The sequence below is a fragment of the Uranotaenia lowii genome, chromosome 2 (genome assembly GCF_029784155.1).
Source record: "Uranotaenia lowii strain MFRU-FL chromosome 2, ASM2978415v1, whole genome shotgun sequence".
Classification (NCBI taxonomy): domain Eukaryota; kingdom Metazoa; phylum Arthropoda; class Insecta; order Diptera; family Culicidae; genus Uranotaenia; species Uranotaenia lowii.
Genome location: NC_073692.1, coordinates 361,278,927 through 361,305,680, shown reverse-complemented (window position 1 = coordinate 361,305,680; position 26,754 = coordinate 361,278,927). Strand labels below are relative to the sequence as shown.

Genomic DNA, 26,754 nt, shown 5'->3' with positions numbered 1-26,754 from the left:
GCTAAGGCAAAGTCAAACGGTCCTTGTTATGTTGAAGCTCTTATTGAAAACAGACGTCTTACAAGGGAAATAGATTGCGGATCAGCGGAAAGCGTGATTTCTGAAGAGGTATTTTTCAGAAATTTTAAGAATCACAAGTTAAGCCCATGTAACAAAAGATTAGTTGTTATTGATGGTAAAAGGCTGCAGATTTTAGGAATATTTGAGATAAAAGTGCAAAATTTGGATTTTCAACATATATTAAATCTGAAAGTACTGCGATGCGACAACGAGTTCATTCCATTGATAGGGTGCACATGGTTGAACGTTTTGTACCAGTATTGGGGGAACATTTTCGCTAAACATCATTTTCCTAGCGGAAGCGTGCATTTGTTGAAAGAAGATAAAACTGTGGAAGAGGTTAAGCGTATGTTTTCGAATGTGTTCAATAAAGATTGTTCCTGTCCAATTTCTTTTTTTTTTTTTTACCTTTAAATTGCCCGCCACACTCCCCCACACCAAAAAACTCAATTGAGTCCCCTGGTAATGGACGCTACTGTTCCCAGCATGTCGACAGCATACAAATAACAAAACGCGAACAAGACTCTACTCATGCTGGGAACCAAATTTTTTTTTTAAGCTATATGCGAAGGAATGGACGAGAAAAAATATCTAAATTTACGTTAACGTGTGAATCTCAGTGGAAATATATCCTTTTAAGAGATCCACAGAATACGACAAAAATTTACAAAATTAAAATAAGGTTAAAAGATATGAAGAAAAAAATTAAAACTAAGGCTGTCTTAAAACTAAACTAAAAAAAAACTGAACTAAAATAAAATATTTAAAGGTAAACAAAAAAACTAAAATTACTATGACTGATACGATGGTTGGTGGTTAACGAACATGAATTACTTTGAGATATTGTATCAAATTTGTTTTAAAGGCGGATCGACTGTTGATGATTTTGATTCGATTGGGTAAACTATTATATTTGGTAGGCCCAATGAAGGAGATTCTTCGTTGACCTAGTGTAGTCGATGATCTACTACGCTGAAGATGACTTGATTGTCGGGTATTATGGGTTCGGACTCCCATGGTAAAGCTCATATTTCTATTAGTTGAAGAATGAAGATTATCAAACACAAATAAGATGGTTTGTAAGTCACACATTTCTGTAAGGGGTAAAATATTGTGGGATCTTTCAGAATAAAGATGGAAAGTTGGAAACAGTAATGGAAGATTAAATATTGTTTTCAGGCAACGGTTCTGCAGTGTTTGTAGGCGTGTTAGTAGGGATACAGATGCTCTTCCCCAAAGAATGATTAAATAATTTAGAATAGAATTGACAAATGCGTGATAGAATTTTAGTAAGACATGACGTGGCACAAATTGCTTTATACGCCAAAGGATTCCACACAGTGATGAGACCTTGCTTTCCAATTGCATTATATGATATTTCCATGATAAGGTGTCATCTAATAATAGCCCAAGGTATTTGAAGTTCACAACTTTCTCAATCACGTTATCATTGACTACAGGATCTTCATGACTGGGAACTATTTTTCTTGCTGAATGAAACACCATATATTTTGTTTTCGGAAAATTTAGAGTAAGAAGATTTGCATTAAAATATCTCAAAAGAACTGTAAGATCTTCTTCAATTTGCTTAACAATGAGCCTAGGACATTTCCCTGGATAAAAAAGGGCCGTATCGTCTGCAAACAGTCTTGGGATGCCATGTAAGGGAATGTTCTGGATATCATTGACATAAAGCAGAAATAGCAGCGGTCCAATATTACTCCCTTGAGGGACTCCAATGCTCATGTTTTGTAAAGAACTGTTGGTATTATTCACTGATACATATTGTTTTCGACCTGACAGATAACTGCGAATAACATCGTTCGCAATTCCCCGAATCCCATAAGAATCTAGTTTTTTTAACAGTATATCGTGGTTCAAGGTGTCAAAAGCCTTTTTTAGGTCTAAAAACAAAGTCCCGACTATGTTTTTTGCATCTATGTTTTCGATTATCGTATCGACAAGTTCACAGGTAGCAATTGAGGTGCTAGAACCAGCTCGAAATCCATACTGTAGATTATAAAGGATATTATTTTCTTCCAAGAATTTATTCATCCTATTAATCAACATTTTTTCAAATACTTTGCTGAAAATACTTAAAGTAGAAATCGGACGGTAGTTGTTAACATCAAGACTGTTTCCTGCCTTGAAAATTGGTACGACTCTTGCTATTTTGAGAAAGTCAGGATACTGTCCTGTTTCTACGATTTTGTTAAAGCATTGACAAAGAATTCGAGAGAAATCATCGCAGTTTCCCTTTAATAAGTAAGTAGGGATCTGATCGTGGCCACAGCATTTTTTGTTTTTAAGAGAATTTATAATTAAGACCACTTCGTTTTTTGTTCCCGGATATAGGAAAATGGAGTTAGAGACACGATTAGTAAAGGATAACGGGTCAGATTCAGGATCATTATGAATAGTTGTTGCTAGATCTTTACCAATTTTCGTGAAGTGATTGTTAAAAGCTTCGCATACTTCGGGGTTTGTCTCGAGAAGGATATTATTAACTTTAAGTTTCATTCCATTATTAGAATTACCTTTTCCTAAAATTGAGTTAATGCCTTTCCACACTTTGGAGCTTGTTGTGTTGCTGAGCAAATTTTCATAGTAGGAAGCTTTACATTTCTTCTTACATTGTTCTACCTTCTTAGAGATATGTTTTAACATTTCTTGTAAGTGTGAATCTTGGGGATTCCGTTTTAAACGTTTTATATAATTATTTTTTATTTTGATTAATGTACATAGATCAAAAGACATCCATGGGCAAGGCTTTCCTTTCAATTTCATTTCTCGTGTTATTTGTTTGGTACATTCCGATACTAGTCTATCGTAAACGGTACATATTTCTTTCAAACAATTCTCAGGATTTTCGATAATTTGTACACTTTTAAGGTAATCAGAGAATAAACTGTTTAATCTTGCACGATCAATGATATTTTTATGCAGAATAGTTTTACATTTATTTGAGAACAATCTTAGAGTCGTAATAACTTGAGAGTGGTCACTAATATTATTGCCGATAGTGTCGTTTCTAACGAGTGCTAAATCACTGTGCTTGCAAATAACGTGATCAAGAACATTTTTACTCCTGGGTCTTGTGAACAGTGTGTTCGAACATACAAAACCGTAGGATTCTAAAAGTGATATGTATTTTTGTACGTTACTATTGCTAGTCATGTTAACAGGTAGGTTGATGTCACCAACCAAGAAACAAGAGTGATTCTGGGGAACGGAAGACAACAAATTTTCAAGAATTGGAAAAAAATTCATAACAGGAAACGATGGAGGTTTGTATACACCATACACATCGAAAATTTGGTCTTTTATTTTTATTTCAATGCCAATGCAGTGGGAACCTTCAAGATATAAATTTTTTGTAACTCTACAGTTTAAATTTTGTTTAACGTACACTGCAAGGCCTCCGTACGACTGCTCTCTACATGAAAAATATGAATTATATCCAGGTATGTTATACAACGAACAATTTTCTTCCTTCAACCACGTTTCGCTTATAACAATCACATCAATACACGCATTTATAGATTCAACAGTTTGCAAAATGCTGTCGAATTTTTCAAAGTTATTCATGCTACAAATGTTCCACTGAAAGATACACAAATTATTTTGATGATTGATTTGAACTGAAGAATTGAAATCGTCTACAGTTACATGATATTTATTAATAACTTGATCCATTTTGGATGAATTACAAATATGTTAAGAGAAAAACTAGAAAATTTTTATATTAAAATAATAAACAAATGTGTGTAGATTATGATCTTTTACGTTTAGGGGATGGTGTCAAATGGCTAGATAGTGAAACATTGACTTCAGAGTTCGCCAGATATTTGCTCTTCACCCGAGCCAGATCATTTCTATCTTTAACTATTTCAGGTTTAGAATTAGTATCTTTCTTTACAAGTATTGCTCCTCTCCTACCTGGCCAAACGTATTGCAAACCTAAAATTTTTTGAGACTCGCGAAGATCGTTCAAAAGTTCCATAGAAAATGAAGTTAATTCGTCTCGAAGGGTAACGTTGAAACTTTTACCATCAATTACAAAGTTCGGATCTACTGTTGAAGAACTTAGTTTACCAAAAGTTTTTTTTTTTAAGAAATAGAGCTTCTTTAACTGAAATATCCTTGAAAACTATTTTTATAGGTGCTAAACGATCTACAGTTTTTTTCGAAGAGTACAATCTGGTAACGTTTTCAAGTTGATCCGGTTTAATATCAAACCCAAATGTACGACATGTTTTGCAAACTAGCTCAACAGTATCTTCGTTGTTGGTAGATGGAATCCCAAAAAACATAGCATTTTTAGATATTGAGTCATTATTGATTTTATTCAAGTTAACTTCCAACTTATGCACTTTGTTCGTAAGTAATGCCTGAGAGCTTTTCAAATCGGAAACTTCGCTCTTGAGGTTCTCATTCTCGACTTTCAAATCTTTGAAGTCGGTTTGAATTTCTTCAAACTTCGAAGATAGAAAGTCTTGAGAAGCCTCAATTGCAGCAGTAACCGATTTGAACTCGTTTTTTATTACCTGCATCTCCGTTGCCACAGCACTCTGCACGGTTATTTTGAGCTCCGCGCTTATAGCAGAAATTATAGATGAGCTAGATGATAATTGATTCATTTGTATAATTTTAGCGTAAATTTCAGAGCAGTTAGGACTACAGAAGTAAATACTATCCCGTATCTTCCGAGCGGCACTTCCCACAATGTTACGGCATCGAAAGTGTACACAAGAAAAGCAATAAGCAATTAATTAAAGCAATTAAAGGTTTTGAGGGAGATTTGATTCCGAAGGATGACCGACCGATTTTTAAGATAGCTTATGGAGTTCCTTTACGTTTGAGGCCATGAGTAATGGAATATTTGGATAACTTGGAGAAAGAGGGAGTGATCACACCTGTGCAGGCCAGTGAGTGGGCTTTACCGGTGGTTATTTTGGTAAAAAAAGATAAAGACAAACGTTTAGTCATTGACTGTAAGGTGTCTATCAATAAGGTGATAGTACCTAATACTTAGGTACCCTTTACCTCTTGCCCTGGATTTATTCGCTGCTCTGGCTGGATCAAAAATGTTTTGCTCTTTAGATTTGTCTAGAAATTTTGCAAGGCATTGACAAAGTTTTTTGTTATTTGGATGACATCTTGGTAGCGGGAATGTGAGTATAGAACCTGGTCTCAACTGAAGCGTGAGCTAAAGCGTGAGTTTCTGCCACCGGACTTGGACTTTCAGTTGGAATTGCAAGCTTCCAACAGAAGGCAAGGCCGGGGGGAAAAATTCATTGACTTCTTCCACGATATGATTAAAATTTTCAATTCTATGATCAAGCCTCTTTCTGAACGAAGACGATTCGCCATTATTTGGAGGAATCTTCGTCATGAGTACAAGAATGCCATGACAGGCGCTAATATTCGCACTCTGGCTAAGCTAAAGCGATACGGTAGAATAATCGATGAAAATAATTGGTATCTTCATTCAAAACCCAAAGAAAATTTTAACATACCGCGTTCGAGAGAAGTCAATGAAATATATACAGCAGAAGATAAAAATAGATCCGAATCTAATCAAACCAGAGTTTTTCACAATTCAAATTTCCAACAGAATCAAAAACCGAAAATGAAATCGGAATGGGAACAAAAATCGCGAAAACAGTATGAAGATAGAAGAAAAAGCGTAGTAGAGAAGAAAGAAGATCAGTCAGTCATGGAAGGATCCAGTGAAAGCACGTTGCAAAAGCTTGTAGATGATAACAAACGACCATCCATGGGGGTGTGTTACAATTGTCGAGAATATGGACATTATTTTGCAATATGCCCTCAGGCTAGAGAACAGTTTTGTAGGCTATGTGGATTCCACGGTGTGCTTACAAGTTTCTGTCCAGTTTGTCAAAAAAACGCAACGAGATCAACCTGAGAGGGCAAGTTGACCACTCAGAACCAAATCCCTCAAACATCCATCCAATTACAGACACTTTTGAAAGCTGTGAAATGAACAATTTTTCACCTTTTTCTGAAAGCGATTATCAAAACGAACCCGATTTGAATGAATTATATTTATCTAGGGGAAAAGTTCATATAACGCCCCATGTGGCTAATACGCGCCACCTTTGTTTTGAAGAATCTGAAACATTTGAAGCCTGCAAAATATTACCAATTTGTTCTAAATGCTGTGATTGTTCATGGCAAGTATGAATTTTCCCTTAAAATGCTCCTTTGTCGTGATAATTTCACAATTTAGGTTTTTCGTCATTTTGATCTAAATTTTAAAACACTTTCAATAAGGTGTCACCAAGCAGAGAAAAACGAATAAGACAATATTTTCTGACACATCGATAGAGGAGAATCTAAACTATGATTTTATGCTAAAAAATCATACTGAACTCGCAAAGGTATGCTTTTTATGGGTATGTTCTATCACGGCCCATGCGCTCGTTATAACGCGCCAATCGTAGTAGGCTGAAAATAGCATTAATTTTTCAAAAAGGCCAATTTTCATTTGAAAATGAAGAAAAAGTCTAAACCATATTTTGAGCGTTAATTCAGCCCAGAAAATCTACTTTTAATTTTTTTCAAAATTTGGATTAGTCCATTTTGATTTTCTTTTCAGTCAAAGTGTCTGTAAGTATTGGTGTGTTTTTGGTCTTCGGCTGCTTTCGGGTGTGTTCGGCTGCTAGGCGCATATTGAATACACAGCGGCGCGTATTTGCAACACAGTTTTGTTCTGTGGCTTTGAATATGGTTTTTGAAAATCAAGTTTTTGAAGCAGCTATAGCAATTTGAGTAATAAAATATCATAGGCATTTATAGAAAACACTTTTCTTCGACGATTGCACCCATTTTCAACACAATTTGTACGTGGAATGCATAGAAAATCAGCGATTCGCTTAGGTGGCGCATAATAGGGCATGTTCCCCTACCAGAATGGAGACGCACGGCCATTTGTTCGTGTGAAAATATTAGGAGGAGAAGTGAAAGGATAGGACTGCTAGATAGTGGAGCACAATGCTCTGTTCTAGGCCTAGGATCTGATTCATTATTGAAACAGCTTAAATTAAAAACCCATTCTAGTTCAACTACCTTACTCAACGCATCTTGGAAATCATTGCCTGTGATCGGTTGTGTTGATTTACCTTTTGAATTCGATAACAAAATTAAAGTTATAGCAACGTTAATCGCACCACAACTTAATCGAAGATTTATAGTGGGAGCCGAGTTCTGGCAAGCTTTTAATATCCGTCCTACTTATTGATGATCACTTATTCGAAATCGATGAGATAGCTACAACAAAACAAGAAATTCAACTCACTAATTCTCAGAAAGCTCAGTTAGAGAACATAAAGAAAATGTTCAAAGTTGCCATCGAGAGAGAACCCCTCGGTGTAACACCATTTATTTCTCATAAGATCGAAATAGCAGACGAATTCAAACATTTACCACCTATCCGAATAAACCCATACCCAACCTCACCGCATATGCAGGAGAAAATAAATCGAGAGTTGGATAAGCTTTTAGCAGAGAGAGTTGTAGAGAAGAGTAATAGCGATTGGTCACTGGCCACAGTTCCGGTTATCAAACCCTCAGGGGAAATAAGACTGTGTCTTGACGCCAGGCGGCTCAATGAGCGTACGAAGAGAGACGCTTACCCTCTTCCGCACCAGGAGCGGATACTATTTTCAGCTTACTACGATTGGCGCATTATAACGAGCGCATGGGCCGTGATAAAACATACCCATAAAAAGCATACTATAGCGAGTTCGGTATAATTTTTTAGCATTAAATCGTAGTTTAGATTCTCCTCTATCGATGTGTCAGAAAATATTGTCTTATTCGTTTTTCTCTGCTTGGTGACACCTTATTGAAAGTGTTTTGAAATTTAGATCGAAATGAAGAAAAACCTAAATTGTGAAATTATCACGACACAGAAGCATTTTAAGGAAAAATTCATACTTGCCATGACCAATCACAGCATTCAGAACAAATTGGTAATATTTTGCAGGCTTAAAATGTTTCAGATTCTTCAAAACAAGGGTGGCGCGTATTAGCCACATGGGGCGTTATATGAACTTTTCCCCTATTTGTCGACAATCGATCTAACGAAAGCTTTTCTTCAAATACCCCTCGAACCAAACTCGCGCAAGTACACTGCTTTTGCCGTGCTGGGGAGGGGGCTCTTCTCATACACCCGTTGCCCGTTTGGTCTTGTCAACTCAGCATCCAGTTTGGTAAGATGTCTAGATATCGTTCTAGGGTATGGCGAGATGGAGCCGGAAGTCTTCGTTTACCTCGACGATATCGTCGTGGTAAGCGAAACTTTCGAAGGCCATGTCCGTGCGTTAGAGGAAGTAGCTAGCCGTCTGAAATCAGCAAATTTATCGATTAATATAGACAAGTCAAAATTTTGTATGAATGAACTCCCTTACTTAGGATATTTACTGACACCCGAAGGCCTAAAACCAAACCCGGACCGTATTGAAGCGATCGTAAATTACGAACGGCCAACTTCAATTCGAGCCTTACGGCGTTACTTGGCAATGGCTAACTACTATAGGAGATTCATTCACAACTTCAGTGTATTAACCTCTCCTCTCATGAACCTCCTACGTAAGAAACCTAAATCCATTGTGTGGAGTGAGGAAGCAGAGCGATCTTTTATTAACATAAAAGAGAGTCTGATTTCTGCTCCTATTTTATGTAACCCCGATTTCTCAAAAGCTTTCCAAATACAGAGCGATGCTAGTGATTCAGCGATAGCAGCTATCCTGACACAGCAACATGAGGATGGAGAGAGAATCGTAGCATACTTCTCTCAGAAACTTTCCCCAGCCCAGCAAGCTTATGCTGCTTCTGAAAAGAAGGTCTAGCCGTGCTGTCTGCATAATGAAAGGGAAATGGAGAACTTCATCGAGACTTAGCCGCTGGAGCATAGAGCTACAGGGCTATGATCTCACAATCAAACATCGTCGCGGAAAAGACAACATAGTGCCCGATGCACTATCGCGGGCTGTTGAGAGCTTAGATGTCTCCAACACCGCTGATTTGTGGTACACACAGATGGTCGCGAAAGTTGAGGAAAACCCAGATGAAAAATTGGATTACAAAACAGAGCAGGGAAAACTTTTAAAGTTCGTACCTACGCGTAATGACGTTCTAGATTACACCCACGAATGGAAAATCTGTGTGCCACTTAAATCGCGAGACAACGTGTTGAAAAAGATCATGACGAATTCATGCATGCAGGTTACGAGAAAACTCTAGATCAACTTCGTAGATTGTATTTCTGGCCGAAGATGGCAGCCACCGCGCGAAAATATGTTCAAAACTGCGAAATTTGTAAATCGTTAATTCCCGCGAACACGTCAAAGAAGACTGAAATGGGGAAACAAAGGCTAGTCACAAAACCATTTCAGATTTTGTCAATTGACTATATACAATCCCTTCCGCGCAGTAAGTCCGGTAATGCTCATTTACTCGTGCTGTTAGATTTGTTTTCGAAATGGACAATAATGATACCGGTTCGCAAAATATCGAGTAGTGCCATTAAGATCATCGAAGATCAATGGTTTCGAAAATTTTCCGTTCCTGAAATAATTATTTCGGATAATGCTTCATGCTTTATGAGCCGCGAATTCAAGAGTTTCTTAGACAAGAATTCGGTGAAACATTGGGCTAACGCGAGACATCACTCTCAAGCGAACCCAGTCGAGAGACTCAATCGTAACATTCAGACCTGTATTAAAACATACGTTAAAACCGATCAGCGAATATGGGATACGCGAATATCAGAAGTAGAATACGTCATAAATACAACGAAGCATTCCTCAACAGGATTTAGCCCGTATAGGAATTTGTTTGGCCACGAAATTGTCGAGTGTTACCGTTCGTATTTATGGAGTCTTGAGTTTGTGCTCGTTTCCCACTATACTTAAGGTAGACTCATTTTGAATTATATTTAAATTTATACAACACTACAGACAAACCCCTCACTACAGACAGTATAACACTTAAGTTGTATAAATTTAAATATAATTCAAAATAAGTCTACCCTAAGTATAGTGGGAAACGAACACAAACTCAAGACTCCATAAATACGATCGGTAACAAACTTAAAGCTTAAAGCTGAACTTAACGCGGACAGGAAAAACCTACTGAGAAGAGCGACTTTCGTCGTTTTATGAGGCTGGATTATTCGGCCGAAAGCCATGGACTTTAGGCCGAATGGATTGTTATCTGACCGAATAGGTGTAAACATCAGATGAAACTTCTATCGATGTGATAGAGATCAATCGCGGTTAAAAGAAGCTTTTTGAGTGATGATTAGAGTATCGCAGTGAGTGACTGGTTGTACGAAGTCTTTCCTCAAAATTCGGCCTTCGAAGCGTTGATTTATCAACATGCACACCAACACCATGCAGCCATAAAGCCTGATCAACCCACAACCTGAGAGCCAACTTGGAAAGTTTATTGCTACTGAGTCACCTCGGAACGAAGAGGGAGATGCGATAGCGAGGCGAGAGCAACGACCCGAACTCTCGGTTCAAGGCCGGTCAAAGGCGGCTGGCTGGTGCTGGCTCACTTAGCTAAAAACTATCGCGGTGTTCATAAGAAACTAAAACCAATAAGTGCAAATTATAGCCAGACACCAATCCACCGCCAAAACCGCCATTTCGCTCTTGCCAAAAGACCTGCGCTAATGCCCGTTTTCTAATTGGAACAGGACCCCTACGTTTGGGACAAGAATTCCTGGTTTAGGATTCTACCAACCATCCAAAACCTCCTTTGAATAATCGCTACATGGCCTACCGGTGACTGTCTGTCGATCTCATATTCCAAAGCTTGAGGCCCAGACGAATACCCACCAGGCATCACGTCCGCAGGGCCTTTAGTAGATTGCTACAGTAGAGAGACATTAACCATCATCAGTAGCGTTAGACAGGGCTTGGCCCAAAAGGTACCGCGCTCTAGTTAATCGATCATTTAACAGTCAATAGTTGGTGTAAGATATAGTCTGAGTTGAGAAGTGCTTAGATTGGGTTTTTCTGAGTCTATTCTGGAAGCTCCCTGCAATATTTCATTGATAAGCGTGCCGCCCTAAGGCTTAGAAAGGGATTCTCTTACACGCCGGTGGAAGTGGTAGGTCTAATATTTACATAGGACACTAGGCTGAGTGGGTTGTTCGGCCGATGGACGTTACACCGAAAGAATATTAGGCCGAATCATCATCAGGCCTAATGGACGATAGGCCGAATAGTCATTAAGCCGAATGGATGTTTTTCAACGTTTGGACCAGTGAGTGTGAGCTTGAGCATCTATTCGGCCTACCATCCTTTCGGCCTAGTATCCATTCTAACTGATATCGGCCTAGTGACCATTCGGATTAACGATCTTTCGGTCTAACAGCCATTCGGCCATGTCGGCAAGCGTTAAAATGTCTTATCGGCCTTGCATCCTTTCGGCCTAGCCTTTAATCGGCCTGATGAATATTCGGCTCAACAACCATTCGGTTCAACGACCATTCGGCTTCATATCCATTTGGCCTGATGAACATTCGGTCGAAAAATATTCATTCGGTCCCATTCGGTCTATTGTCCTCGTCGGCCGAACATCCTTCGGCCTATTAAACCGTTCGGCTTAGCGATCTTCGGCTTTACATGGTTCTGTCGAATGTCTGGGCCGCTTTTTTTCGGATTGGGATGACCTAATGCGATTTGAAGAGAGACCACACATGAGGACATGCTGAAGACATTTGTCTATGAGCATTGTCGTGGAGACCTTACGGTTTCAAAGTAAAGTTTCATCATGCTTTTGAGGGGAATCAAGGTCATTGGCTCCAGATGGAAGTAAGGGGTAGACGTACATGGGCCCGAAGTATCAACCTGGGGGAAAGGAAAATCTTCCAAAAACATATATAACTATAATCTGATGTTATTATTTGATACCCAAAGATTTTTAATCTCGGAAACAATCGTAATGAAGCTTCGATGACTTCGATTCCTCCTTACCTGTAAAATTTGTCGATCATGGATGATGGCACCCCACCCGGCAACCAGACAGATACCGAAGGCAAACATCGCCTGGAATGTAATGCCGCACGGTGTTCGTTTACTAGGTCCCACCAGCTCCATCGTTAGCACAAACCCGGTAATATAACTTCCGGCACTTCCAAAGATTCCGTACAGATACCGTATCACCAGGAACGAGTAGTATTCCGGTGTAAATGCAACGGCCACTCCGAGTATCAACTGCAGCAGACCGGACCAGCAGAAAACTTTTTTCCGCCCGACTTTATCTGCTAGGCCACCCAGCCAAACGGCACCGGTGAAAACGCCCAACATGTAAATTGTTTGAGCAAGGGCTCCCATCCATCGTCGATCGCAAACCAGCTCCCATTCGATCGTCCGGGATGACTTGTAGTATTCGCTGCTCCACATGTAGGATACGCAAGGCACGGTTTGGTTGCCGCTGGTATACATGGAACAACTATCCAGGCTCCCGTCGCTTGTCAATGGTATGTACTCCTTGAGGACATCAAACGAGTGATCCGCGTAGCTTCCATTAACCGTATCGAGGCCATCAATGAAACACCGATGTTCCGGAACGGCTGCAACCGTCACTAGAGACAACATGTGGAGGCCAGCCGTTAAGGCAGCCATCAGATGTAGCGCGAACTGGAATCCTTGGTACCGACCGAAGTCGCCTGATGGAGAAATAGATAGAAAAAAAAATACATGAGACCAAACATTCGACACGTGTTAATTGATCTGTTATTGTAGCCGTCCCATTGCAAATGGTGCAAATTCATGGACTATTTTAAGAACCGTTTCGCGGGGGCGCGTTTTGGCGCCCGATATGAGCAAAAATATTTGCTTCCTGAGCTGAGCTCCGAGACCGTCACCTATTTAGACCAGCTTCATAGCTAAATAACTAGCGTAGGTGACGATTGTGACGTCCATGTCGGGCGAGCTCTGAGTGATTGTGCAACTATTTGCGATCGTTCTTTGTCGATTGGGGTAACGAATTGAGGGGCTTGTTTATCGGAGAAACATTATTTACATAGTAACAAATTCGATTTTGGCTGTAACAATCGATTGAGTATCTAGTCATAAGAAAAAAAAAATACAAACATGCAACGTTTTTTGAAAGCAAACCAAATAAAACAATTAACATTCGGTATGCGCTTGAAAATACAAAAACAGGATGCACTTTGCAGTTCAGTGCATCGTAAGTAAACTACCCCATAAAGGCTTTGCGTCAATAATTTGATTGACAATATTCCGCAAACATTACCTACAAAGGAACGCAATAAACTTGTTAAAAGGATTGCAGTTGAGCGTGATTTTTATCAACTTGTTTGCGTTTGAATGCCGCCCCATCACTTCGGTTCTCATTTGAATGTTATCATTTTGTTTTTTTTTTCTCGCGCGATCTTCTAAGAAGATGATGCTGGAAGTCACATGGGCTATGTTGAAAATTGTCTGTAGAAGACAGTAGCTGGCGTTAAGCGTAATTGGACACAATTGGTGGACGCAGTTGATTGAAATTTTGGATGCGAATCAATTTAAGACTCAACGTCTTGAATGGACTGGCGTTTATGCTGTTATATGTGTAGAACTGACTCTTAAATTGATTCAAATGACTTAAGCAAATTGTACAGTAGCGATCAGTTAACAAGCAAACTTTGTTGAAGCAATGTTTCGGAGGTAATTTTTGCAGCAACGAATTTCTTAGAACACACGGAATCATAGAAAATTGATGATTATGGATAGTTTATGACGTTCAGCATTGCGGCTGAGGCAAAAACAGCTTATTACCATATGTCACTTGATTTACGAGTCATTTTTGCTAAATGAAACATGATTCCTACCGTCAACTGGGGCAACATTCAACATTTTTCAACTTCAATGGCTTCTAAAATCTTAATGCCTACAGATAATCAATCCTTTTGTGCATCTAAAGTTTTAAGGTTGATGGGACACCAAATTGTCGTAGTCAGAAAAATTATTGGTTTTACCAGTTATTTTTAAATTTTCAAAAACATGCGATTTTCACCCTACTAGAAAAAGGGGTAAGTTGCAACAAACTCTGTATTTAATGAAAAATCAAATGAAAACGTTTGAAAATTTAAAGGGCGGAGGGGGGTCTAACGTAGGGTTGCCATTGGTCCCGCTTTTTTGTTGAATGTCCCGCTGTCCCGCTTTTTCCTCAAAATGTCCCGCTTTTTTTCTTGGAAAACTTTTACAAACTAACACTGGAAAAAATTAAATTTTTGTCTCAATTTGAATTCTGTGATGAACAGAAAATCATTCAAATACGTCTTTTTTCTAAAAATAAGCAGCATTTTTCATAGTTTATATAAGACAATACTGAATAACACTTAAGCTCTTAGCATTACAGTTAGATTCTGATTCAGTTAAGTGTTCTTGGAGAACGCTTAATCAATGTATGAAGAGAAAATTGTTAAAGTTGCCTCTAAATAATTGTAGATTATAGAATTAAAGGGATTATTTTTTTTGCCGGAGTTCTAATTAAATTGCCCTATATTTTACACCACCTTTTCCGACTCAATTGTCCAAAGTATATAAAGATGATAGTTTTTTTTTGAGTTTTCAAATTTTTAAACAAATTACCCAACAAACTTATTTTTATACAAATTACACAAGGTTTTTTATCCGCTATCAAATCCGCCGTTTACATGTACGACTTGAAACATTCTCTCTCTCTAAAATAACGTGTTAATTCGCGACAACCGTTCAATATCACGTGTAAAAAAAAACTGAGCAAAATCAATCCGCGTTAAGAAAAACTTTGTGTACTCTCTATGAACAACTTTGACTGAAGGCTGAGGGTAAACGTTTAAAAGGTTTGGCTACACAATTAAGCTTTTTTAAGAATTTCTTTAATGTCCCGCTTTTTTTTCGTGAAATGTCCCGCTTTATTCAAAAAGTATCTGGTAAGCCTAGTCTAACGGGTAAAAAAACACAATTTTCAAAAATTTTTTTTAGAGCTATCGTTTAAACAAATGTATTCAAATTTTTTGCATTATACAAAGCATTGTTAAAAGAACATTTAGTAAGTTTTTTTCGTAGAAAAATATTGAAAAATGAGCACTTTCGAGGATGCCTTTTAGAAAACAGGATTTGCGGTGGACACTGTATCTCAGCACAGAATCATCTGAAGTCAAAAAATCAGAGCAAAATATTTCAAATAGATGTTTTTCCTGACCCCAACGATTTTATTTAACTTAAAATAATTTTTTATGAAATTTTTGTGGCTGTTTGAAGTAAAAACTACGATTTTTCACGTAAAAATCCGCCATTTTTTATCTGTAAAATCTCTCCAAAGTAAAAAAAAAAGAAAATCGTTGGGGTTTGGTATTTTATATGTAGAAAATATATTCCAAATTTGAGAAGAATCGGTGAAGTAGTTTTCAAATGACGATGTCCACTGACTTTAAAATTGTGCTTTCGAGAAAAACGCGTTTGAAGTTTCTGCTTTTAAAATTATGCAGTATTAAATAAGAGGAGATAAAGACCTATAATTTCTACAGTTTTGCTTCGATTGACTTGAAAATTTGGCAAAACATTCTTGAAATGTTCTACAATGAAAAAATAAAATTAAAAAAAACCGATTTTTGAAAGTGTTAGACCCTACTCCCCCATTAAAGGCAAACTATCATTTATCGACAATAGGTGTCCAATAGGGTGGGTTATGTCGAATTTCGAAAACTGACACTATACATTTTGTAGATTGGCCCAAAAAACTGACCTGTGCAAAATTTCAACTCGATCAAATTTGATTAGAGGTGCCTCAAAGTTTCGATTTGTTTACCCTCAAAAGAGGTGACCAAATGAAATGGGAAAACCGAATTTTTCATTTTTCTTAAATGAATAAAATGAATAAAACATCGCGATCTGATGTTATATCTGTAAGGAGGGAGAACACGAGAGGTTAACGTTTACAAACTAAAGGGTGATATGGCCAAAATTTGGTCAAGGGAAAACTCGTGTAAATCGGTGAAATCCTTTATTTAAAAAAACAAATTAAATTTCTTTTTCAAGTAGGATTAGTATAAAATTCAGGAAAAAATATTCAGTTGGGCTTCCGCTTTTCCAAATCCGAATTGCCGGGCCTTATGCTTAACCCCTGCCATCAGATTTTGTACAGCCACCTTGTCCACCTTCTTCGCCGCAGAAAGCCAATTTGCCTTGAACTGCTGCTCGTCCTTAGTTTTTTGGTCTTCTTTAGGTTCCGCTTGACAATAGTCCAGTATTTTTCAATTGGGCGGAGCTCTGGCGTGTTGGGAGGGTTCTTGTCCTTGGGAAATCACCTGCACGTTGTTGGCGGCGTACCACTCCATGGCCTTTTTACTGTAATGGCAAGATGCCAAATCCGGCCAAAACAGTACGGAACAACCGTGTTTCTTCAGGAAAGGCAGCAGACGTTTATTCAAACACTCTTTCACGTAAATTTCTTGGTTGACAGTCCCGGAAACTATGAAAATGTTGTTTTTCAAGCCACAGGTACAGATGGCTTGCCAAACCAGATATTTCTTCGCGAACTTTGGCAGTTTCATGTGCTTGAAAATATCTTCTTTCCCTTTCCTACTGCCGTATAAAGCTCCTGTCCCGGAAGCTGCCTGTAGTCGGCTTTGACGTAGGTTTCGTCATCCTTTACCACGCAGTCAAACTTCGTCAGCATCTTCGTGTACATCCTCCGGGATCGCGCTTCGGCCGTCGTATTTTGTTAATCATCGCGATTTGGAGTCACTACCTTCTTGTAAGTCGATAGTTCGGCTCGTTTTTTGGCTTGATGCACGGTTGTAGACGATACACTCAGCTTATTTGCGGCATCTCGGAAAGAGAGGTTAGGGTTTCCCTTGAAACTACCGGCAACTCTTTTTGTCGTCTCAGCGGCTTTCGGTTTTCGATTTCCCCCGATCCAGACTTCCTGGCTGTCGACAAACGTTCCCCAAACACTTTAATTACATTTGTAACGGTTGATTTGGCAACTTTTAGCGATTTTGCCAGCTTTGCGTGCGAGTAGCTCGGATTTCCGCAATGGGCGAGCAAAACTTTGATACGCTGCTCTTCTTCCTTGGACGACATTTTGACAACTGAAGAGTGAATTCCAAAATCAAAATAGGAGCAACATTCTACACACACACAAACACCTTCAAAATGAGGGATGTTCAGGTTTTTAAATGCAAAATCGAAAGAAATACGTCAATTTGATATTGACCAAATTTTGACCGTATCACCCTTTATATAGTTCGATCTCTTGTATCCATGTGAATTTATCTCATAAAAAGCGAGGTTTCCCAGATTAAAGGCATCAATTACTCGCACATAGCAAGCATGAGCAAAACGAACATAGCGAACCGATCTACTGACAACATTCTCTGAATTGGCGACAATTATGGGTAAATTAAAAATCGATTAAGCTGCACAAAGAGCAGACGCTGGCGATATTCGGATTGATTAGTTTGACGAGAACCAATAGAAAAAAAAAGTTCCATTGACGATCAATTGAAACCATGACGTTTGTGTGATCATGTGATCCTAAATGTTATGACATGGTTTGATACGACGAATAAATAACATCCGCACAAAAGAGTAAAACTGAAATTGTATCACAAGTTTGCAGTGATGACTGATTTATTCGAGCAAGAATTAGACGTACCTGTCAGCAGGTAAAAACCAGATACCTCTTATGAGAGTCGTAATTAGCTTGTAATCGAATCAATTTTGGTACGAGAAACCAGTTTTGCCACCTCAATTCACCGTGTAATTTATCATGCGAAACTAGATGCATTTTATGATGCTGTCGATGGTCAAAGGTATAGACCTCTATATTTTTTGTTAATATTTTAAATAATTGAAAATTTCACAAAAAATGAGAAACATTATATACTTTAAAATTGATTAAATTATTTTTTAACATGACATTTTTGTTTGTACTTTTGAAAATATTTTTTAATCAAGACAGATACCGTAATATTGATATCTCAAAATCCCCTAAGGCGTTTTGATTGACGAGAAGTTGATGCAAATTTTAAGTCAATACGAGCTGCTGTCTTCGGGTAGGTTGATAAATCAAACAGACATGGGTGCGATAATTAGAGGTGGATCACTTGGGAAAATAATTCCTAAGCCCCACGCGGCTACCGTGCCTGCCCCGGCATTAATTACTTGGACAAACAAGGGTTTTGGACTGGGACAGCTCATTCGTTCCACATGCGCCAGACAGCCAGATTAATGATCGCTCCTCGTTGGACAAAGTCTAAATAGCTGCAGAGAGAGACACTTCAACAACTTGAGGCAACTTTGAAACGGCTGACGAGATTTACACGTCTTATCTTATCGCGCCAAAGTTTGTGAGTTTTACGGCACCTCGTGAGAAGCATTCTTAAGTCGATGCTCCCCGAACAGGGGGATATTTTTTGAACAAACACTTGGGACATTCCTACTAATTCGTGAAGCATGCTCGGTAAGAAAGTTATGCCATTCAAGGTTATTTGGGTTGTAACGAAGCGAGCTGATAACCTGCGATATGTCGAACTTTGTGCTATCTTAACGAGGGTTTTTATTGGAGTAGGTCAAATGATTAAAATTAGTCACAGTAAAGATAAAACATCGAACTGTAAGATTAAGATAATGCACTTTGTTGTCTGCTTTCTTAATTCTGGACCGGGATGAATACAGCGTTGAGTCCGATATCAGGTTCTCAATGCTTTTTATATGAAAAAATTGAGCCATGAAGATTTTTATCGATGATCTATTCTATATTTTTCGATTTGACCATGTTTTGCTGTGAATCGTTGTTTTTAGTGGAGTATTGGAGATTTGTCGAACTTAATAGTCTAAAGAATGCATGTGAACACAAACATAGACAGAAACTGCGGTGAATCCGTGCACCCATGGTACATACATACACACATTCAGGTATATAGATAAACATATTGAAAAACAATCAATCGATGTGTCCACTTTCGCACTCAACTTCTCTCCAGGCGAGATCTGAATCGTGGGCATACTTTTGAAATATATGCCTTTGACATTGAAGCCCACGCCTCAGGGAGTCTTCAGAGAATCGACACTTGGGTGAGAGGATTCACAGGTCTTCGTTTTAACAAAGGCCCATATCAAAGATTCGAAGGAGCTCAAATTCGGACTGCTCGGAGGCCTACGATTCTTTGATTAAAACTTCAAATTTGCCTCCAGCCTGTTTAGCGTCCTTTTGAGGTATGGTATGGCCTCCATCTTTTGTTGGAAAACAACATTTTCGGGTTCACCGAAGTTTGCCCGATTCCACGGAAGCATCTGATTCTTCAAAATGACCACGTAGATTTTAGTTCTAACTTTTACTTCAGCTTTAATGAAAACAAAAGACATCTTCAATCTAACCCCTTCCAATACCAAAACTATGGTAGGATGCCTGGTAGTAAACTTGAAATTCACATTCTCTGGAACATTCTTAGCCTTAGGATCAATCGAAAAAAGTTTCTCGTCTGAGAACACGACGATCAGCTGATTTTGCTGCATCTTGGAGAGAAATAGCTCCAAGCGCTCAAGTCACAGTGCCTTTTGTTAGTTTACTAGCCGGGCCCATACAAATTTTCTAAGCGAAAAAGTTAGAAAGGAGAACCTCAAAATCTGCAACATCCCAGTTAACATGAATCGGTAGAGAGGTAACTCAAATCGACAGAAGGATCGTTACGATCTCTCTGGCGATTTTGCATCATCTAATCGGTAGAGAGGAACACACAATACGCGTGCCTTGGACGAGTGCCACGAAATTATCTAAGACACGCCCTTCAGAGAAACACACCAACACAATTAGAATCGTATGTTTCCCTTCGAGACGCGTGTTTGCCCGCCAGCGAAGTCGACTGCTACAATTGAAAGCACGCATATAAAAAACACTGGGATAAAATGCGAGCACACCGTACGAGTGTACGATTCAAACTGATTTCGCATGTACGCATTAGTATTCGTTGCCTCTAGGTATCTCGGTAGGACAAACGGAATGAGAATATTTGCGTTCTTGTAGTGTCGCCGAAATAAACCGTTTTATTCTAAGTTCGGTGACTCAACTCTCATTTTTTTGCATGCTCTGTCGATTTCTGAGAGAACGCGCGAACTGGGTAGACGAAACAAGAGAGCCTGGACAAACTCTCTAGCTGAAGAGGGAGAAAGAGCCGCCGCCATTGGAGATATCCGATTACTTTGACATTTCACGCCGTCGCACCGGCAGTTGGGAAAAATATTGAACATTCACCATTCAACCGTCTCCAGAGTTTTGAAGCGGTTCAAAGAGCAGTTGACGTTGAACCACGGCAAAGGAACTGGAAGAAACCGGAACCGGAGAACAAAAAGGCGAAGGGAAAGGTGAAGCAAGTGAAGGTGATTAAAGCAAATCCAAACGTCTCAAGCCGCGATTCGGCTGAAAATATCGGCATGTCGCAGAGCTACGTCCAGAATCCAAAAAAGAGAGCTGGACTACATACATACAAGGTAGAAAACTTACCAAATCACGATGAGCGGCACCAATCGACGGTTAAAACTCGGGCACGGAAGCTCTACGAGAAGATGCTGACAAAATATGGCTGCTGTGTGATGGACGACGAAAAGTATATGAATGCCGATTTTAAGCCAATTCCGGGGTTGAATTTTTTCATTGGCAAGAGCAAGTTAGATGTGGATGACAAATTTAAGAAGAAGAAAATGTCGAAGCTCGCCTCAGATATCTCGTTTGGCTGGCCATCTGCTCTTGCGGACTTAAGAGGGAGCCTTTCGTGACAAAGGGCACAGTAAATGGCGAGATCTACAAATCTGAGTGCCTAGAGAAGGCCTTTTTCCGTTCTTGCAGCAGCACGGCAAAGCTCCGCTATTTTGGCCAGATTTGGCATCATGCCACTATTCTAAAAGTGTCCTGGAGAGATATGAGGCTAATTCTGTCCATTTTGTACCAAAGGACATGAACCCGCCAAACTGTCCAGGGCTGCGCCCGGTGGAGCAGTACTGGGCAATAATGAAGCGGAAACTTCGGAAGAGGAAGAAGACAGTCAAAGACGAGAAGGACATGTTAAGAAAATGGAGAAAAAAAAAACTGAGAAACTGGTACCGGATGACACTGTGAAGACTTTGATGGAGGACATCGAGCGAAAATGCGTCCAATTTTGCACTCAAGGCTCAATCAACTAATTAATCTTTCATTATAAGAAAATTGGCATGACATTTTCGGTGTCGCAATATTTTCGTGTTCGCCCTTTATGGCTACCAAGTTCATGTTATTTCCAGAATTTTGCAATCATTAGATTTTGGGTCTAATTGTTGAGAATTGAATCTACTAAGATGTTTAAATGTTAGCTATTTTACGGTAGTTTTTTTGGAACAAGATATGTTATCTTTTTTTTTTTTTGTAACCTTCCCTGAGTTTAAACTCATTTTTCAGTAAATTTTCACTGTTTAAACCAATTAAAAGAATATTCAATGGAAGGCAAATTCAATCGCCATTCTTATGAAATGAACTTCATCTTTAATGAACACTTAAGAAATATTTTTTTGAGTCTACCATATGCGATCTACGATAGATTTAGTAGGAGATGTTTTTTTTTGAATTGCGAAGATGCAAGTGAATAAAAATGTATAAAATGTTCGGAACATTTTTTTCCGACACTAAAATGTTTGTATTGATGTATTTTTTGAAAAAAAAAATTGATCGTAAAAGCTATAAGTTATAACGTTTAAAGCGACGAGTATCAAATTGACTCTCTAGAGATTGTAATGAGTAAAAAAAAAACAGGGACAGATGAGGGTTACAGGGGAGAATGAGTATACTTGATCCCTGGGGATACTTGATTCCTTAGCTATATCTCGAAACTGGAATGTCTTACAAAGATCAAATGTTCTAGAAAAATGTGCCAAAATGAGCAAAATATTAATGCTTGTAGTTTAAATTTTTTTTAACAAAACAATTGTTTGAGTAATTGAACTTTGTTTGAAAAATTTCACAAAATGTTACTTGAAGATCTTTTTTCATCACTTTAAAATGTTCCTTACATGGGAAAATTATGAGAAAAATATATTTGTTCCAATGTATCAATCGTTCGAGAGTAGAATGAACTTCAGAATGCCATATTTTCAAAGCAATGGAAAACTCTCAACTTTTTTCAGAAAAAGTTTTCTAAAATGTTGATCATGGGTATAATTGATCCCCTAGAGTTGGGTACAATTTTGATGCCCCTTCCAAACGGCTTATTATTCTTCTGAATTGATCGTTATGATTGCTGATCACGAAATTACTAATATTTATCCGAAAACTAATATTTATCAAACAATTGTCTGAAGAAAAGACCAAAAATAATTAATTTTCTCTTAATTATAAAAAAAATAGCGCCTTTAAGTATGCAATGTTATAAGCGTTGAGACATAGTTATAGAATTTTCTTCTTATGTCTGCTATAAATTGTGAAATGAGAACAAACATGATCAAAATAGTAAATTAACATTTTATCTTGGGGTTTTGTTTGATTTTTATACAAGGATTAGGGCTTCCTTAAGATCAAGTCTCCTTCAATAGGGGATCAAGTCTCCCCTAACTTCAGAAAAATCCCAATTTTTTTACTCCCACGAAAATGCTTCTAGTTCATCAACGGGTTCAAGTATCGTTCTAATTTTTGGAGCATAGAAACTTGAAGTTACAAGCTGTCAGAAAATGTCAAAGGCGGCGAGTTGCTAAATTTTTCCAAAAAGATATGGTGAAAATAAAAAAAGGGGATCAAGTATCCCCACTCTCCCCTAATGAATTGTTGGTTTTTTTACAACAATTTTCTTCCTTGCGTTATTGAAATCTTAAAATTGAAAGTTCGGAAGAATAAAATTATACTGTTTACAAAACAATGTGTTGCAAAACAATCATAAGGAGTGTATTCGAAAATAATGCAACACTTTGTTTTGTGAATAACATTTGAATACATGGATGAAAATTGATGAAATTTTCAGTGAAGCTACCTAGTTATGTAATGCGTACGTGAACAAAATTTGGTGACCATCTGTCTACCACTTTGAGATAGCCTCCAATATTGAAAATCATTGACCAATTTTTTTGGGCAGAATCAAGAAAAGTCTAAAAAAATTCTAGTGAGAGACCTAAAAAACAGCTGAAAAACAACTATTTGATCAAAATTCACATGTTAAATTGTTAAAGCAGTCCAAGTAAAGGTTCCAAAAGTGAGTTGAAATTTGAATAAAAGTGAAGATGATTGATTCCATGAAGTTAGGGGAATGTGAGAGGTTTTTTTTTAAGCTCAATTCGAAAATATGAATAGAGGAAGTGATAATAAAAGTCATTTACTGACTGGTTCGTCTAGCTTACTTATACATAGGCCTGACTTTATTTCCACAAGAAAGGAAAACTGCCTACCGGTGAAATGAACAAAATACGGTGGTTAAATTGTGCACCACTGGTGGGGTAAGAGTACGCTTTGGTAATTTTTGAAAAATTTGATTTTTTATCAATGTTTACAAACATAATCAAAACTTTTTGCGTCATACAATCAAGGTAGAGAGCCTTACTTTAATTTGGTTTAATTACTATGATCGATACTTTGTTCTTTGAAGAGATACAATAAGTACACAACTAAGTGCGTACTCTTGCCCCACTTTACTCTAGAGCAATTCTTAGCAAAAGTTCGAAATTTGTGACTTTTTCACTCAGAAAAACATGAATAGTTTTTTAACGACAAGTAATAGCAATACACTTTCTTCTGCAAAGTTGCACATCATAACGTTACGCATCTTTTGATTTCAACGTGGATTGAAAATGTTAATCCAAAGTACACTTTTTTGTGGATTGTAATATTATTTTTCACAAAAATTCATAGTATTGCGTAATTTGAAAAACCATACATACAAATTGAGAGTCCAAAACAGACCCAATAAATTTTTAGTTTAAAACTTACATTATAAATAAAATTTAAAAAATATTAGAGACACATGTTTGATACGTTTTCAAGATATGAGAATGTTGTTAGGACTAAATGTCGAAAATATTGCCTTTTTCCAAAAATCGAACCAGTGCGACCTCTAAACATAATTTTTCTGAGTCGCCGTCATATAAAATATTGTTTCTTACACCCTAAGCTATCATTTGAAGCTTGAGCCCCCGAAATCCCAGACATAGTACAATTTTGGGCCACCCTAATGTACACATTATATTAATAGGTAACTTTGCAAAAAAAATCATCAATTTACATTCAAACATCTACACTCAAAAGTTATTCACAAAACAAAGTGTTGCATTTTTTTCGAATACACTTCTTAATCAGGCGTTTTGAATGTGAAGGAATAGAAATTTACAAGACGTCACATTTGGTTGCATAATTAACTGTAACTGAAGGATCAAAATGCAGTGATTGTCCGAAATTTATTAAATATTTCAGAAATAGTTGTGGTATCATGAAGTCCATGTATCATACGAACAATGTTTTTGATTAGCATCTTAAAAAGTTTAAATTTGGACATTTTTGTCACATAACATCGTGATATTTATTTTTTTTTTTCGTTTTGCACTGTTGTCATTCTCTAAGTCAATCAGTATGAATACGACAAAAAATAAAAGCAAACACTTACAAACAAATTGATTTCTCTTCAAAATTAATACGATTGGTCAATAACAACAACTCTCTATCTTTGACGGCGATGAATTTCTGAATCTTAAAGTCGAATTGCTGTTTGAATGATGTAGACCATCACGAATACGTTAAAGAACGTGTCTCCAAAAAAATCCATGAGATTCCGCTTTTCGATTACCTTTAATTAGTCATAAGTCATAAGTTCTTTGGACATTTTTTGCGCTCACTAAGCTTATCAATTCCATCAGTGGAGGGTGAAATTTTTAATCATATGAACAGATAAGCATTTTCTCGGTAGCTCAAAGATTTAGAAGTTGTTTGAAATTGTTTATTGTTTACAAGTTTAATATTTATAAATGCAAAATCTCACGAGGAACATTTTCAAAAGATCGTTTCACCAGCTAAACGAATCACACTTGTTAGGGTTGCGTCATTCGCAATGCTTATTAATCCAGCATTAGAAAATCGTCCATTCCATTACCAACAACAATTTGACCCGGACTTTAGAATGACAGTAGGTTCATTTCACTTTCTAATGTGCTCTGGTACGCTACAGTTGTCATTCCATTTACCACTGAAACCCATTCAAACGCCAACGAAATTTGCTGCACCAGTTAATAATACCCATCGAGGAGGGATTGTTGCAATCGGTTATTATTGTGCTAGTTCAATTAAGTTTTTCGATTCATGGTGCCAATGTTCCGAACTTTTTTTTTTCTATTTGTTGTCTATGGATCATAAAATGTGCCTAGATGAGCTCGAACCGCATGTGTCGACTGCCGAATGCGCTTCGTCATCCGTAAAATAACACCACAAAAATACCACAACTTCATCCAGCAAACCCCAAGCGAGAGTTGGCGTGTTTTTTTTTTTTGCTGTTTGACTGTTCATTTCTTCTTTGCATCCACATTCAGAGTGTTGTCGGTACGTAAGTATTGCAACAGATTTGCCCAACAATATTCAGAAAGCAAATCGATCAACTCTCTGAAACTTACCCAACATTCCCATCAACTCATCGAGCGTCTGATCGTTCGCCATGGTGACCCGGTTTTGATTTTCTTATTGCAACCGACTTATTTTCTCGTTCACCAAAACACAATCGTTGGTATTTCTTGTTGTTAGGCCCTTAAAAAGGTATCCTCAAAACTGGAAGACCTCCAAGAAACCTTTCCCCGTTTCGTTTGACCACTTCACAACCACACACTCTATAGTCCTCGTGCACTTATCACTAGGAGCTCTTCCACGCTAATGCTGAAACACCCAAGTGCCACGCTAAGAAACCGCGAGCACGTCCGATCCGGCCAAGCTGGAGGATCGATCTGAACCGATTCGCGGTCACTGTTCACTACTGAATTGGGTCGCCCTGCGAGGCTCGATCGTTCTCATCAGTTCCGCAAAAAAGTAAATAAGAACGCCAATTAACAAATCTATACGAATGTCGTCGCCAGAAGTGCCGAGCGCTTGCTACGTTTAGTCCTTATTTTCCCTCGGAGCGCCAATCGATCTGTTTTGCTGTGGAACAACTATGAAATCGGCGAAACAAACTTTGCCGCGGCGCACCCGGAGAGAAATGCCACGCCACAACACGACGAGACGTTGCGTTGAACCGCTCGCGTCGATGGCCAACGCAGAACTTGCGCGACCGCGTGGGGAGATTGTTGCCGCAGAAAGTGAACTGTTATACCTCCTCCTCCGGCTTCACAAAACGTCAAACCGGCAAAATCTTTTCCCCAAACGGCGCGGTCCCTTTGCCGCCGCATTTCACGGTATGAATGGTTCCACGCGAGAAGGCGTCCATCGATAAGCGCGCTCTTGGATTCGCTTTCTGTGAGAGTCGTCGTCGTCACAGTTTGAATGTTTTTTTGAGGAAATAATTACACCAGGCGACATAAATTTTAGATGCGATATGGTTAATGAACATAATAAATAGAATTACTTTTGTTCAAAAAACTTGACTTAACGAGCTTCGCTAATCGGTGCTTAAACCACTGAAACTAGAGTGTCCATTTCCCGGCCATTTGAGCTTTCCCGGGAATCGGGAAATCTGAA

General features: G+C 38.2%; 1 protein-coding gene across 1 annotated transcript in view; it reads right to left on the bottom strand.

The window, feature by feature from the left end:
- LOC129745948 (organic cation transporter protein) overlaps positions 1 to 26,414 on the bottom strand; it is a 36,410-nt gene extending 9,996 nt beyond the window's left edge. Inside the window, exons 1-2 of the mRNA XM_055739347.1 lie at positions 25,701 to 26,414; positions 12,075 to 12,769 (exon numbers count right to left, since the gene is read on the bottom strand). Of these exons, the coding sequence (XP_055595322.1) occupies positions 12,075 to 12,769; positions 25,701 to 25,743 (738 nt within the window). The 5' untranslated portion in view covers positions 25,744 to 26,414. The remainder of the gene's footprint in view (positions 1 to 12,074; positions 12,770 to 25,700) is intronic.
- Between the last annotated feature and the right edge of the window lie 340 nt (positions 26,415 to 26,754).